General features: G+C 36.2%; 1 protein-coding gene across 1 annotated transcript; it reads right to left on the bottom strand.

The window, feature by feature from the left end:
* Positions 1-204: 204 nt before the first annotated feature.
* On the bottom strand, positions 205-1291 carry LOC131152137 (protein SRC2-like). Its single transcript, XM_058103811.1, has one exon. It carries the CDS (start codon positions 1176-1178, stop codon positions 285-287), a length of 894 nt encoding a protein of 297 aa, XP_057959794.1. The 5' UTR covers positions 1179-1291; the 3' UTR covers positions 205-284.
* Positions 1292-16834: the final 15543 nt, after the last annotated feature.

Here is a 16834-nt window from a genome sequence, read left to right as displayed (position 1 = left end):
ATCCATCGCCCATCACGTTCAAACAATCCCACCCACTAAATCACATCTCACAAGAAAACCAAAGTGAAGATGACATTTAAACTTTCATCATCCACCAAACACAACCCTCCACCAAAAAAATTTTAAGAGAAAAAAAAAAGTAAATTCCAACCTTTGATCTTTGAAGCATAAAATAAATATACACATAACAATCAAAAGATCAACTTAAATTTAATTCAAGATTATATTATATTTTATTTTATTTCACTTTAAAGTCCAAATCTCATTTAAAAAAAAAAGAAAATTCAAAAACCAAACCCACCCGAATCACCAAACCCGGCATCATACCCGGAATCATAAGAATCCGACACCATGTCCCCTATCAGCAGTCCTCCTACTGCTCCTCCCAGCAACCCGGCTCCCAAACCCATCCCAAACTTATTCTTCTTCTGCGGCTGCTGAACGGGCGGGTAGCCAGGCCCGTAACTCGGCCCGTATCCGTGATTCGGCTGCGGTGGATACCCATAACCCGCTGGCGGTGGATACCCATAACCCGCTGGCGGTGGATACACTCCCTGCGGCGGGTACCCGTACCCCGCCGCCACCGGCGGAGGAGGAGGTGGGTATCCTCCCGGCGGTGGGGGATACAGCCCCGGCGCTGCCATCGGCGGCGGGGGCGCATACGCCGTACTGGGTCCAACGCTGGGCACCGGATAAGCAGTAACGGGCTCATCCCCTTTTGTTGCAGCGGCGACGGCGGCGGCGGCGGCGGTGGGGGCGACGACGGGGGCTTTGTCGCCGATTTTGTAAGAGAAAGACAGCACCCCCTTGGGCTTTCCCGACGGCTTTCTGACCTGGTAGCTGACGAACTGGGGAGCTTTGCCGCCGTCCTTGGCCGCGGCGAAGAGCTCTTTGACCGGCACGTTGACTTCTCCGATATCCTTGTCGCCGAGGGCGCGGTCGCAGCGGAGGCGGAAGACGATCAACGCGGCGGAGGACTTGTCGACGGCGAACTTGATGTGGTGCTTCCAGGTGGGGTTCTTGCCGGCGGCTCTGTCGACGGGGGTCTTCTGCTCCGTGCCACGGTCGCCGGAGATCGAAACGACGACGTACACGTCCATCTTGGAGAAGAGGTTCACGTCTTGCAGATCTTTTGCAGAGATTTCGTTGATTTCTAAGGTCCTGTGCTCCATGGCCATGGCCGACGAAGAGAGAGAAACAGAGAGAGAGAGAGAGAGAGAGAGAGAGAGAGAGAGAGAGAGTGATCTTGAAAAATGAAAAAAAAAAAAAAAAATTGTTGGCAATTAAAGCGGCGGATGAGTCCGTATATAATGGCCTGTTCTAGTTCTAGGAAGATCACGTCAATTGATCAATTGGGCATTGTTTGGCTTACCAGATTTTGGATTATTGGAGATTCATTTGAGAAAAAAAAATTTTGTAAATATTAAACAGGTTCAAAAAAATCAAAGCCAATTAAGTAATTCAAACAGGGACTAAAAACATGATTATTTTATCAATAATATAAATAATTTTGGGGCTTAAAACATACAAATTTTATTTGGAATATTGGTATAGTCACTTTAAATTTATATGGACGCAATTGCCAATTTTTTCTTTGTATATATATCTATATATATGTGTGTGTGTGTGTGTGTGTGTGAGAGAGAGAGAGAGAGAGAGAGAGAGAGAGAGAGAGAGAGATTGTGATTTTAAAAATATCTTTTAATTTTAACTATTTTTAAACTTGTTCAATATTTATCTAATATTTTCAAGTTTGATTTACGCAAACATATACATATTGAGAATTCTACTTGTGAGTTTATCTTACATTGAAAAATTTGAATGAATGATGGATGTTTATATACATGATTGAGCTCAAACCCAATAGACTTAAATTTTTGAGTCAAGTTAGTTTTCACTCGTGTATATCAACAAAACATTTGTGAGTCACTAATAATATAACAATATGAAAGTATGTATTTTTATTGGCGAGTGTGTAGTGCGCTATTTATGCTCCAAAATAAAAATTGTTGGTATTCAACTTTTGTTTTTTGTGTTGATTGGCAATTTTGTCTCATATTTTTTATTTTAAATGAGAGAATTAATAAAAATAAAAAATAAATGATCACATTTATAATTTAGTGTACGAGTAAAATGGTGGAACGCAAGATACTTTTTAGAGCTAGAATAGCGTCTTCTATTTATTATCATATTTCATATTTTGAAAAAAAATTATATTTTGTATGATTGTTGTATTTTTTTATAGTGGTCTAATTACATTTGGACTAAATGACTAATTTTTTATTGAATTCCTATTTAGGATTCAAACTTGAGACTTACAACATAAACACCATGCTCTAGATAGCAAAATAGACAAAACTTGACAATTACAACCATTAAAAATTATTGCGCAAATTCCAAAAGAGCGTAGGTTTGGACCTACAAAACATACTATTGCACAAGCCATTCTGAGATTGTATACATGTATATGTGTGCACATGATAAATGATGTAATATAAACAATATAATACACATAGGGGAAGGGAGGGGAGAGAAAGCAACATGAAATACAGGTTTTGTACGGAGGAATGGAATGAAAATTGAATAAAATAAAAATAAAAATAAAATTTATTGATTTAATTTCTTTATAGTCCCCATTCAATATTTTGTTCCATTCGATCTATTCATGTATTATTCTATTTTTCCAACCAAGTGTGGCAATAATATTAAAGAATTAAAAATATATGCAAAGGACAGAGTGTAACGATCCTAAATTTCTGCTATTTTTTTCTTTTTCATATAATAATTATCATAATAACTCTGATACCATAATATACTAACAAAGTCAAAGTCCACCCAGACCCATAAGTACCGGAGATATACCTGTCTATACATATATGATATCTATGCAGCGAAAACTATAATTTACACAACCATAAATATATACAATACCAGAGTTCTACTAAGCTCATAAATACACATATATTCATCCACAAAATAACCATAATATCCTAGGGTCATAACCCTAGAAATTCATCCTAAACGCAACTCCACAACTTACCCTTCAGACAGGGTAGTATAAAACAGTCTCCTCTACCTTGGAACTCAGCCAGCTCTTCTATTTGGGTTTCCTAAAATGTTTATAATGCTAAGGTGAAACACCTCTCAGTATGAGATATAAACTAATATCAGTGTATGACAACGTGAGTATCATTGTAATATGAATATATATCGAACATGGTATATTATATATGTTAAATAAGAAAAACATGTACATAATTCAATTGTATTTGATAAATCTAATAAAATTATTTTGTATAAATCTGTATAAATCATATTACATATAACATCTGTATTCATAAAAAATCATCTGTTATATCTGCATAATATTGAAATCACACCCTGAATGGATAGCTAGTTCATGTCATATATTACCCCCACATGACTAGATTGTGTACCATAGACGGGACCTAGTATGGTTGGTCTACCACACTAAGTCAAACTGATAATTCTGTAAGTACGATTGACTTGACCAACCTGATCCGGGCAACTAGTCCCACGCTGATGCATAATCAATTATCCAAACTCCCACACTTTATTTGAGATGTGTGGTAGCACTGCCTGAATTGATAGCTACAGTACCGTATTCCGAATCTATATCGTATTCTGAATATAAACTAAGTCATCCGAGTTCTGCTATTATATAATACACTTCTCATAATATAACTCTATTCTTAAATAACATCTTCATATTTTTGAAATAAAATCTAGTTTTTACATATTTTTGAATAAATGCTGTCATTTCATAATTTCTGAATAAACTGTCATATTAAAATTGATCATGACATCTGCGCCGGCTGAATATCTTGGCATCTGCGCCGACTGAAGGTTACGACATCTGCGCCGACTGAATTTCATTATATATGTGAAAATACAATTTATGTACTATTTATATCTTTTCTGAAAACTATCGTTAAAACATGCTTGTTCTATTTTTATGAAATAATCTAACATGATATTAATTGCAATAAAAATCTATACTCATGCCACACATAAATGAGTACTATTCTATAACATTTTACCTGACTTGAAAACATAAATTTTTCTGACAAAAATAATATTAAATATGTTTTTTTCAACGTTTCCTCAGTTCCATTTCATTATTCCCAAAACTATACAGAATTTCTTAATTAAATACTAAATATTGAATAATGTTTTTTTTTCTGAAAATACCTAACTTAGTTTATCCCCTTACCTGTTTCTTGAGAAACCTGCTAAAATCTTAAATTACTCGTACGACGTCCCAAAACTCCAAATCCTGAAATCAGATTAACTCTAGTTCAATCAATTCAAACCCTAGTATGAAACCATCTAATACATTTCTTGGGCCTAGAAACACCTAATAATTGTATAAATCTTAAAATGACTCACTTATCCTGATTTTGGGATGGAGCCTAAGAACTCCCCACCAACAATCTGCTTCGGCTAAGTTGTAGACAATTTCCCTAGGATCAACGTGGTAACCTCTGATCATCAAAACGGGGAAAAACGGAGTCGAAATTGTAGAGAGAAAGAGGGAGGGCTGAAGTAGAGAGAGAAAATGAAAGAGAAATTGATTTCCTCGCTGAAAATCCGATTTGAGTGTATTTATAGATGATTGGTCACGTGGTTTCGTCAACGAGACACGTGTACTCATTGACAAACCACAGAAGGGTGTTCGTCCACAAAAAATAATGAGTTCATCGAAGAACCCTTAATAGCCTGAATTCTCTGCTCTTGGTATCTTCTCGTCAACTAACACGTGTACTACGTCGACAAATTCTAGAAGGACGTTCGTCGACTAGAACCCTGGGTTCGTCGGCGAACTCCAGTTGATGCTCCTTAATAAAATTCTTTTTCCTTTATTATTTTATTGCTATTATTTTTCTGGGTCTCTATATTCTCCCATCCTTTTAAAAATTTTATCTTCAAATTTTGCTATCTATGCTATACACCATCCTCTGAGGAAAAATTTGCTACTTATTTTATTATTTACCCTCACTTATGGCATAGGAATATCGTTGTTACATTTACAGTTATGGGAGATTATAATAACAAACTAAAATTCTCTTAAAACCAACAAAACAAAAACCATTACATACAACTGATTATCCTGCATAAAACAAAATCTATTTACATGATTTCTTTACCTGTATTATTATCCTTTCCTAGCTAATTCTAGACCCATTAAAAGAAAAGTGGGCATTTCTAGCTCATTTCCTCCTCCAGTTCCCATGACGCCTCCTCTACTGCATGATTCCTCCACAAAACTTTTACTAATGGTATTTTCTTGGTGCGCAACTCCTGTTCTTTCTTATCAAGAATCTGCACTGGTATTTCTTCATATACCAAAGTATCTCTAAGTTCCATCTCCTTATAACTAATCACGTGGGAGGGATCTGGAATGTATTTTTTCAACATAGCTACGTGGAATACGTCATGAATCCTGGATAGTGCCGGTGATAAAGCTAACCTGTAAACAACTGGACTCACTCTCTCAATTATCTTGAATGGGTCAATGTACTTAGAGCTCAGCTTACCCTTCCCCTCAAACCTCACAGCTCCCCTCAGCGGTGCTACTCTCAAAAATTCATGGTTTTCCACATCAAACTCCAACTTCCGGCGACGAGTATCTGCGTAACTTTTCTGCCGACTCTAGACTGCACTGATTCTATCTCTAATAAGTCAGACTTTATCATATGCCTGCTGCACCAATTCTGGCCCCAGAACTCCTCTTTCACCCATTTCATCTCAGTATAGCGGAGAGCGGCACCTTCTACCATATAGTGCCTAGTAAGGTGTCATCCCAATGCTGGCTTGGTAGCTGTTATTATACGCGAATTCAACCAACGACATAAACTGAGTCCAATTACCCCCGAAGTCTAGCACACATGCTCGTAGCATATCCTTTAGTATCTGGATCGTTCTCTCTGTCTGCCCATCTGTCTAAGGATCGAAGGTTGTGCTGAATGATAACTGAGACCCCAAAGCTTCCTGTAAACTCTTCCAAAATCGTGATGTGAAATGTGAGTCTCGGTCTGAAACTATAGATACTAGCACTCCATGGGGTTGAACTACCTCCTGTATGTATAACTCTGCCAATCTGGTCATAAAATAGTTGACTTTAATAGAGAGAAAGTGAGAAGTCTTCGTCAGTCCATCTATAACTACCCAAATGACGTTCTATCCATGCAATGCCGGTGGTAATCCCGTAACGAAATCCATAAATATATGATCCCACTTCCACTCAGGGATATAGAGTGGCTGCAATTGTCCCGCCGGTCTTTGGTACTCAACCTTTACCTGCTGGCACGTCAAACACTGTTCCACAAACTCGGCTATCTTTCTCTTCATGCCACTTCACCAAAATGACTCTCGGAGGTCCTGATACATCTTAGTGCTGTCAGGATGCACTGTGTAAAGGGATTTGTGCCCCTCCTCTATAATAGTTTTCTTAATTTCAGCATCTGCAGGTATGCATAATCTGGTACAGAACCTCAAAGCTCCATCATTTGAAATACTAAACTTGTCTCCCTGATCGTCCTGTACTTTATCCATAAGCTCTACTAATTCTGCATCATCCCTCTGAGCAGTTTTAATCTTTTCCTACAGGGTAGGTTATAGTACTAAATTGGCAATGAATGTCTGGTGATCACCCTCTACCAGTTCCACACCAAGCCTCTCCAAATCCATCTTGATCGAATGTTGGATCGTCACTACTGACAATGTTGCTCCCACTGATTTCTGGCTCAGAGCATCAGGTACCATGTTTGCTTTCCATGGGTGATAGCTGATAGTGCCATCATAGTCTTTAATAAGTTCTAGTCATCTCCTTTGCCTCATATTCAGTTCTTTATGGGTGAAGAAATATTTCAAACTTTTAAGGTTAGTAAAGATCTCACACTTTCCACCATACAAATAATGCATCCAGATCTTTAGAGCATACATCACAACAGCCAACTCCAAATCATGTACCGGGTAGTTCTTTTCATATTCCTTAAGTTCTCAAGAGGCATATGCAATAACCCTCCCGTGCTGCATTAACACACACCCGAGTCCTTTCTAGGACACGTCACTGTATATAACAAATCCATCCACTCCTGATGGAATCGATAATACCGGTGCAGTGACAAGTCATTGCTTTAACTCCTGAAAGCTCTTCTCACACTCATCGGTCCATTCAAACTTTACATTTTTCCTTGTGAGTCATGTTAGTAGACCTGATAATCTGGAAAATCCATCTACAAAACACCGATAGTACCCTACCAGACCTAGGAAGCTCGTGATCTCCCGGACGTTTTCCAATCTCACTCAATTCACCACCGCCTCTATCTTACTTGGATCTACTGATATGCCATTCCCAGAGATCACATGCTCGAGGAAAGTGACCTGCCTCAACCAAAACTCAATTTATTAAACTTGGCGAACAACTTCTTTTCTCTCAACACCTGCAATACCAGCCTCAGATGATCCTCGTGCTCCTCAAAACTCTTTGAATAAACCAATATATCATCTATCAAGACCACAACAAACTGGTCCAAGTACTGATGGAATACCCGATTCATTAGATCCATAAATACTGTGGGTGCATTAGTCAAACCAAATCGGTTACCACCAGATAAAAGTTAGAGCAGAGGACATTTCGAATACAACTTTTCAAACTAGATATGAGCATTACGAGTTTTTGGTGATGTCATTCGGGTTAATTAATACACCGACAATATTTATGGATCTAATGAATTGGGTGTTTCATCAGTTTTTGGACCAGTTTGTTGTTGTATTCATTGATGATATACTGGTATACTTGAAGAGTTTTGAGGAACACGAGGATCATCTGAGGCTGGTGTTGCATGTGTTAAGGGAGAAGTAGTTATACGCAAAATTCAAGAAATGTGAATTCTGGTTGAGACATGTCATTTTCCTCGGGCATGTGATCTCCGGGGATGGCATAGTAGTTGATCCAAGTAAAATAGAAGCAGTAGTGAGTTGGGTAAGACCAGTGAATGTCCAAGAGGTCAAAAGCTTTCTGGGTTTAGTAGGGTATTACTGACGCTTTGTAGATGGTTTCTCCAGATTATCGGGTCCACTGACACGACTCATGAGAAAAAAATGTGAGGTTTGAATGGATCGATAATTGTGACTAGAATTTTCAGGAGTTAAAGCGGCGATTGATCACTGCACCGGTACTGTCTATTCCATCAGGGGAGGATGAATTTGTTAAATACAGTGATGCATCATTGAAGGGATTAGGATGTGTGTTAATGCAGTATGGAAGAGTTATTGTCTATGCATCTTGTCAGCTTAAGGAGTATGAAAAGAACTACCCAATACATGATTTTGAGTTAGCTACCGTTGTGTACGCTCTGAATATCTGGAGGCATTATCTTTATGGTGGGAAATACAAGATCTTCACTGATCATAAAAGTTTAAAGTATTTCTTTACCCAAAAATATTTGAATATAAGGCAAAGGAGATGACTAGAACTCATTAAGGATTATGATTGTACGATCAGCTACCATCCAGGAAAAGTAAATATGGTGGCTGATGCACTGAGCCATAAAGCACTAGGAACAGTGATGTCAGCAGTCGAGATTCAGCATCCAATACAGATGGACCTAAAGAGGTTAAGTGTGGAGCTGGTATAGGAAGGTCACCAAACATTTATTGCCAACCTAGTGGTGCAGCCTACGTTGCAAGAGAGAATAAAATCTGCCCAGAGAAGTGACACAGAGTTGGTAGAGTTGATAGAGAAAGTGCAGGACGGTCAGGGGGAGGAGTTTAGTATATTAGATGATGAAGCCCTATGGTTTCGTACCAGACTGTGCGTTCCTGCAAATGCTAAGGTTAAGAGAGCTATCTTAGAGGATGCACATAGATCCATGTACACTGTTCATCCTGGCAGTACTAAAATGTATCGGGATCTTTGAGAGTCTTTTTGGTGGAATGGTATGAAGAAGGAGATAGCTGAATTTGTGTAGCAGTGTTTGACGTGCTAGCAAGTAAAGACTGAGCACCAGAGGCTAGTAGGACAGCTGCAGCTACTCCACATCCCTAAGTGGAAGTGGAACCATATATCTATGGACTTGGTTACATGGTTGCCATCGGCACTACACAGACATAATGTTATATGGGTGATTGTAGATCGGCTGACGAAGACTGCTCACCTCCTACCTATTAAAGTTAGCTATCCTATGAACAAACTGGCAGAGATATATATTCAAGAGATAGTTCGATCCCATGGAGTGCCAGTATCCATAGTTTCAAACCATGACCCACGGTTTTGGAGGAGCTTACAGGAGGCATTGAGGTCTCAATTATCATTTAGAACCGCTTTTCATCCTCAGACTGATGGGCAGACAAAAAGGATGATCCAAATACTTGAGAATATGTTTCGAACTTGTGTGCTAGATTTTGGAGGTAGTTAAACCCAGTATATGCCGCTGGTTGAGTTTGCATATAATAACAACTTTCAGGCCAGCATCGAGATGGCACCTTATGAGGCATTGTATGGTTGGAGGTGTCGTTCTCCATTATATTAGGATGAAATGGGTGAGATATGAGTTTTGGGACCAGAATTAGTGCAGTAGGCGTACGATAAAATTCGACTTATTTAAGACAGAATAAGTGCAGCTCAGAGGCGGCAGAAAAGCTACGCAAATACTTGCTGCCAAAAATTGGAATTTGAGATAGAAGATCAGGTGTTTTTGAAGGTAGCACCACTGAGAGGGGCTATGAGATTTGAGAGGAAGGGTAAGCTGAACCCTAGGTTCATTGACCCATTCGAAATACTTGAGAAAGTGGGTCCAGTGGCCTATAGGCTGGCTCTACCACTAGCTTTATCTAGAATACACAACATATTTCGTGTTTCTATGTTAATGAAATACATCTCACATCCCTCCTACGTGATTAGCTATGAGGAGATAGATCTCAGAGATACACTAGCATATAAGGAAATGCCAATGCAGATTCTAGACAAAAAGAAACAGAAATTGCGCACTAAAACAATTCCATTAGTAAAAGTCTTGTGGAGGAATCATGCAGTAGAAGAGGCCTCGTGGGAGTTGGAGGAGGAAATACGACAGAAATACCCGCACCTTTTTGGTGGGATCGATAGTAGTTAGAAATAATAAATTAGACAGAATCAGTAATGTTAAATTCAGTGCATAATAGTTAAGGTATGAATTGCATGTTATATTATAGGATAGATAGCGTTTTTGGTTTTGGGAGAGTTTTATTTTATGTATATATTTGTAATCTCCTAGACCCCTGAATGTAATTACGGTATTCCTCCGCCATAAGTGAGGGTAAGTAATAAAATAAGTAGCTAATTTTTCTTAAAGGATGATATATAATACGGATAGTAAATTTTGAGGATGAAATTTTTTAAGGAGGGGAGAATGTGAAGACCTAGAAATTATAATAATTAAATAATAGAGAAGAAGGAGAAATTTAAAGGGGCAAAACAAGGTTCGTCGACGAAAACGAACTCCCTGAAGTATTCGTGGACGAAGTTTAGTGTTCGTCAACAAAGAGATACTGAGAGGGGGTGTTTCGGACCCATTGGTTCGTCGACGAAATCCTTACCTTCGTCGACAAACTCCCTTCTTTGCCTCTTCGACGAAGCCACGTGTCAAGACGCCTATAAATATGCAAAAATTGGGTTTTTAGCGAAAGAATCATTTTTCTCTCTCTAGAAACGAATCCTCTCTCCTTCTCTCTATATTTCTAGCCTTGTTTCTCCCCGGTTTGACAATCAAAAGCTACCACGATGATCCTGGAGAGATTCTCTACAACTTAGTCGGAGCAGAAGTTCGATTTGAGAAGTTTGGGAACCATCCCAAAATTAGGGTAAGTAGATTATTTAAGGGTTATTTGGTTTGTAGTTTTTTTCTAAACCCATATTTAGTAGTAAACGTTGTTATACTGGTGTTTTGGATGACTTATGAGGGTGTTGTGAATTCAGGGTTTCGGGGCTTATATTGCAGGCAGGTTAAGGGACCTAGAGGGTGTTCCCAGGAACCCAGGTAAGATAATGAATAGTTTGCAAAATTCAGGAGAAGTGAGTATGAAACTATTTTGGGAAATTCAGTTATTTGATAGGAATATATATATACATGTGTGTGTGTGTGTGTAATTTATGGATTTTGGTATTGTGGACGCCGTGAGCGTGAGTTAGAAATTAGTAGAGGATCTTAGTAGTTAGGTAAGAGAAATATGCTATGCTAGTAAATTCAGAAATTTTACAGTAAATTATGGTATTTTTTTATTAAGATACATGATATAAGTTATACAATTTTACAGATTTTAGAACATGAGTTTTAAATAATTGTGTGGCCTGAGTAGATATTTGTTCAGTTCAAAGTTTATACAGTTTTTCAGAATACCATGATTTAGAGTATTTTTGACACAGAAATATGTTTTACTAGATTTTATAGAATTATAAATTACATTGTATATACAGACAATTATTATACAACCAGATATTATACTGACAGATATTTTACAGACAGATATTATATAGACAAATATTTTATAATATTTACAAAATACCATGATTTCCAGAATTACAAAACCATAACACTCAGATATTACAGTTTATTCAGTCATATAATGCAGATCAGATATACAGTTATTTCAATATTTACAGATCAGATTTACAATGTTATGGTTATTTTGGAATCATGATGAAACAGTAAGATAATTATAGATATTAGTATTATATACAGACCCTAATGAATTATTTCAGTCAGATTCAGTTAGCAGAGCATGGTACCATTGCTATTTCAGATCAAAGTGCAACCACATATCTCAGATAGTGTGTGGATTTCCGTCAACTGTACCTTTAGAGGGATTGCAAGCTCCCTAGAAATCTAGTTTAAGGTGACCAGTTTAACGAGGGAGAGACCAATTATCGTGCCTGGAGGGATTGCAGGCTCCCCAGTATTCTAGGTTGAGGAGACCGGTTTGATGATTGATAGAGTATCAACTGACTTATCCTGGTGGGCCAACTAGAGTTAAGTCCCACCTACGGGCCACACAACCCTGTCATGAAAGGTTAAATCATGACATACAAATTTTTAGGGTAGTTTTCACAGTTATTTATATATATACAATTTTACAGATTCACAAAAGATATATTATAATACTAGCAGTATGATTAAATAGAAAATTAAGATATTATAGATGTATTTTAAGCCACATAGGTGTGAATTACATAGTATTATATTTTATATGAACATTCATTTAGTTATTTATCAGTAAATTATTTATGTAAGCTCAGTTATCACACACTAGTAATAGCATATTTCTTCTCATTGAGAGTTTTCTCGTCCTAGTAACTTAACATTTTTCAAGTGATCCAGTTACGCGAGCAACTTAAGCTCGCAGGTAGAAAGGACGTCTACACTACCCTGTCTGTAGGGTAAGTGTTATCAGGGAATTATATTTTGAGTAACATTCAGGAGTTTTTGGGTAAATGATGTTAGGATGATGTAATCATGTATGTTATGTTTTGTGAGAATACTGGATTTTGGTATTGTAAATATGGATGTATAACTTTATGTTTTCCCCTGCATAGGTATGTTATTCTGTGAACAAAAATTTCCTCGTGCTCACCTGGGGTATGAGATGTTATAGCAGATATTATAGGGGTATCAAAGTATATTATTTTGTAGTATTTTTTTTTTTAAAAAAAAATGGTATGAATTTTCTGGTCGTTACAATTATATTATTACTTTATAAATATCTTACTTTTAACTTTTTGTTATATATATACATATATCCTATCACCTCATTCACCTATGAATTATGCTATTTAGTTTATTACCTTATTTAATTAGTCACCTAATTAATTAATTAATTAATCAATTAATTTTTTTTTCCTCTTGGGCGGGGTTACTACATGGCTGATATGCTAATTTGGGTCCAGGTAACTAGGTGGGGTTTCGTTTAAAGTTTAAATGGGCTTGGTCTAAATTTAATTGGGGCTTGGCCAATTGAGCCGGACCCAATATGATTTCACATGTGTTCTTGGATTCTAAGGTCACTAGATTTAGGTCAATAGATTCAGGTCAAGATTAACCTGGGTATTGGGTTTTCGTGTCATTTGACTTTCACTCTAGTTGGATCAAGGGGTATTCATATCTGAGCTTTTTCAGATCCAATTTGGACTTAAGCTTTTCAATATGGTTATTCAGATTTTGGGATAATGTTAAATTTTGTTCAGAGTTTTGTTTCAAACTCAAATCCCAACTTGAATTTAAAATTCAATAATGCCAAGAACTGAAACAGAATTAAACTGATTAATATCAACCTCTATTATAGAATTATGCCAATCGGCTTTTCCTTCGCTCGAACTCTCTTCGAAGTCTCCACCATCCAGCTTTTGAGTTCCTACTGCCAAGTTTTCTCCAATTTCAACAACTTGAACCTTTTCAATCTCTAGTCTTTGATCACTCAAATTTTCCTTCACCTCTCTGTATTCAATTATCTTAAAAATATTTTTTTCAACCACCAGTTCCTCTCCAAATTTCCTTCCCTTAACACTTTTTTAGTGAGCAATTCCTTTCCCATTTGTGCCTCTTTGCCTTTTGAACCTCACTATTTATAGGCTCAAAGGGCAACAACCCTGTTAAGCTCAATTGATCAATTAGAATTTGATTGATCAATCAAATTTAAATTGATTTGATTATTTTTTTTTATCTTTTAATTCTGATTTTGCAATTATTTACATGTCTAATTGAAATCTTCTTTTTGTGTACAAGTGCAAGCATGAAGAAGCTGGCCCACAATATTATGTTTTCCTGTATTTTTTTTTAATTTTTTATTAATTCAATTTTTTTTCATTTCCCGTGTATTCAATTTGTTTACTTTTTATGTATTCATTTTTTTTTTTTGAAATTGTACAGAATAATTATGAATTAAATGGAATGGTCAAATTTCTACTATATAGCCTCGGGACAAAATGGGGTGTCTACATAAATAAAATAAAAAAATATTTAAAAAGCATTTTAAAATTAAATATTCAAGAAAAAACTAATATTATTTTAAGCATGAAAATTACAAAAACGTATGATAATTTTTTTTAATCACTTGCGTCACATTGGGAATTTTTGAGTAAATATGTCTATGTAATTGTAAATATGTTTTTGCTTCTTTTAATTTCGACAATCACTTTTTCCCTATTGAGATTGAGGATGAAGCAACTAACTAAAGCCAATATAATAACATTATTAATGACCTACAATATGCAATAATTCAACTAAACTCTTAACATTTCATATGCAATATAAAGCTCTATGTTTGGAGAAACTTTGTCACGACCTGCTCATTTTTCCACATATTTTTTTTTATAATAATATCATCATAAAATCAATACCACACATCTCACATTCCAGCTCAACAGGTCACAATTCATCTGGACCCGTGGGTACTAGGGATACATCAGAACATACAGTAGAAGCCTACGCAGTAGAAAATGTATAATCATATACATACCATCATATCATACATCACCATGTGTATTACAATACCAGAGTTACTATAATCACTGTATCCTAGTATATACGTCCCAAAAATCATATCTCGGGACATTTTCCACAAAATCTAACTGTCCCTACAAAAAGAATCTTACCCTTCAAAAAGGGCAAATATCCAGCATTAGGTCAGCAGGGCTTTTCCCACTCGCCTATTAGGGGCTCCTAAAAAGTTTGTAAAATTTAGGGGTGAGACACCTCTCAGTAAGGGAAATAAACTAATACTAGTGTGTGATAATATGAGTATTTTGTGTTCAACATATATCATACATAACATGTTTAGTACTGTTTATCAAATCTGGGAAAACTTATATATAAATCAAAACATGGCAGAATATACTACATTTTCATAACATATCTCATCTCATAATAATAATAACATAAAACAATCCTGGTAGGTTAGCTGGTTGTTGTCATGTTTTACCCCCACATGACTGGGTTGTGTGGCCCGAAGGCGAGACCTGACAATGGTTGGCCGACCACTACCAAGTCAAACAGTAGTCTATAGGTCCGATGGGTCTACCCAGACTGGTCCATACACCAGGGGCGATAATAGCACACTTCTTGAAAATAACCACATTGACCATCCAATCTCACACCACTCCGTACAGCGGCGTTAACACAAATATCATGATCACGAGGACCATGGACATATAGCAACAGTGCCGTGCAAGTGTTAGCCTAGACCAAGCCAACCAAGTTCTGATATCATATACATATACTAAAAATCGTAATACATGGATATCTCATATCAATAATTATCAAATCAATCATATTATTTTTCACATATACATATTTCATGAAAATCATTGGTCCGTACGCCGGAATTACACATTTTATCATAAATCGGCTCGTACACCGGCAAATCACATAGCACAGCCCGTACGCTGGAAAATCTTATCCACATAGCACGACCTGTACACCGGCAAATCACATATACATATAAAAATATCTCAGCCCGTACGTCGATTTTCCCATCATAAAAACCCGTGCCATAATCACATTCCCAGAAAACAGTTTTTCATACATTTTATACTCATGCCACACAAATGGATTTTCACATATTCAATCATATGATCATTTTCACAGTATTTTGCAAATATAAAACATATATATAAATATATATACATTTTCCGCAAATCAGATGCTAAATATATATATATATATATATATATATATATATATATATATATATATATACACACATACATTTTCTCAAAACAAAACTAGCTTAGTTTATCCCCTTACCTGATTCCTAAAATGCCCCTAAGAAAATTTCCCCTGCACCTGCAAGGTTCTCAATTCAACACCCTGAAAATGAAAACTTGCAGAATTAAAGTTCAGTATTTTCGTACGTACAACATTTTCTATAACTATCACTAAGTCAAATTCGGTTTAAAAGGTCTTACCTCAACTTAGGGATGATTCCCAACTTCCCAATCAACACCCCTGGAAACGAAAACTCCCAGTATTAAACTTTAATATTTCAATGCGTATAACACTTTTCTCAACTGTCACAACTTCAAATTTGACTTAAAAAGTCTTACCTCAACTTAGGGATGATTTCCAAATTGCTTTCTCCAACGATCCGCTCCAACAAATTTGTAGAGAATTTCGTCAGGAGCGTCGTGGTGGCTTTGATTTGTCGATTCGGGGTAAAAACTGACCCGAAATCGAAGAGAGAGAGAGAGAGAGAGAGAGAGTCGTAGGAGAGAGAGAGAGACAATGGGGCTTCCTTAAACAATTATATATATATATATATATATATATATATTAATATCATAATGACTACTAATTAAAGCAAGCTTCTTGGAGAAGCTTGTAGTATTATATATATATTAATATCATAATTACTTACTAGTTGAAGCAAAGCTTCCTGGAGAAGCTTATGCAACTTTATATATATATATATTCCTTATCATACTATTTATTTTACTTGTTAATTTAATTATTTTATTATTTTATTATTTTATTATTATTATATTATTTTTTAAAAAAAATTTATTTTTCCCGGTTACTACAAACTTTACATTTGAATTTGTATTAGATTTGGATAAGATGTCATACAAAATTATATTAAAATTTGTCCAAATCCACCCAAATCCAAGTCTGAGATTCAAAATTCATACTCCCAAATACAGTGATACTTCATTTGGAAAGCAAGATTTCAAGTTTTAAATTTAAAATTATGTGCATTTTGAAAAAAAATGATACAATTTTGTATTACATTTTATCCAAATTCACACAAATTTAAATCCAATGTCTTTCTCAAACATAGGATT

Source organism: Malania oleifera, chromosome 3 (assembly GCF_029873635.1).
Source record: "Malania oleifera isolate guangnan ecotype guangnan chromosome 3, ASM2987363v1, whole genome shotgun sequence".
In the NCBI taxonomy this organism is placed as follows: Eukaryota; Viridiplantae; Streptophyta; class Magnoliopsida; order Santalales; family Ximeniaceae; genus Malania; species Malania oleifera.
This window is presented reverse-complemented; position numbering and strand designations above follow the sequence as displayed.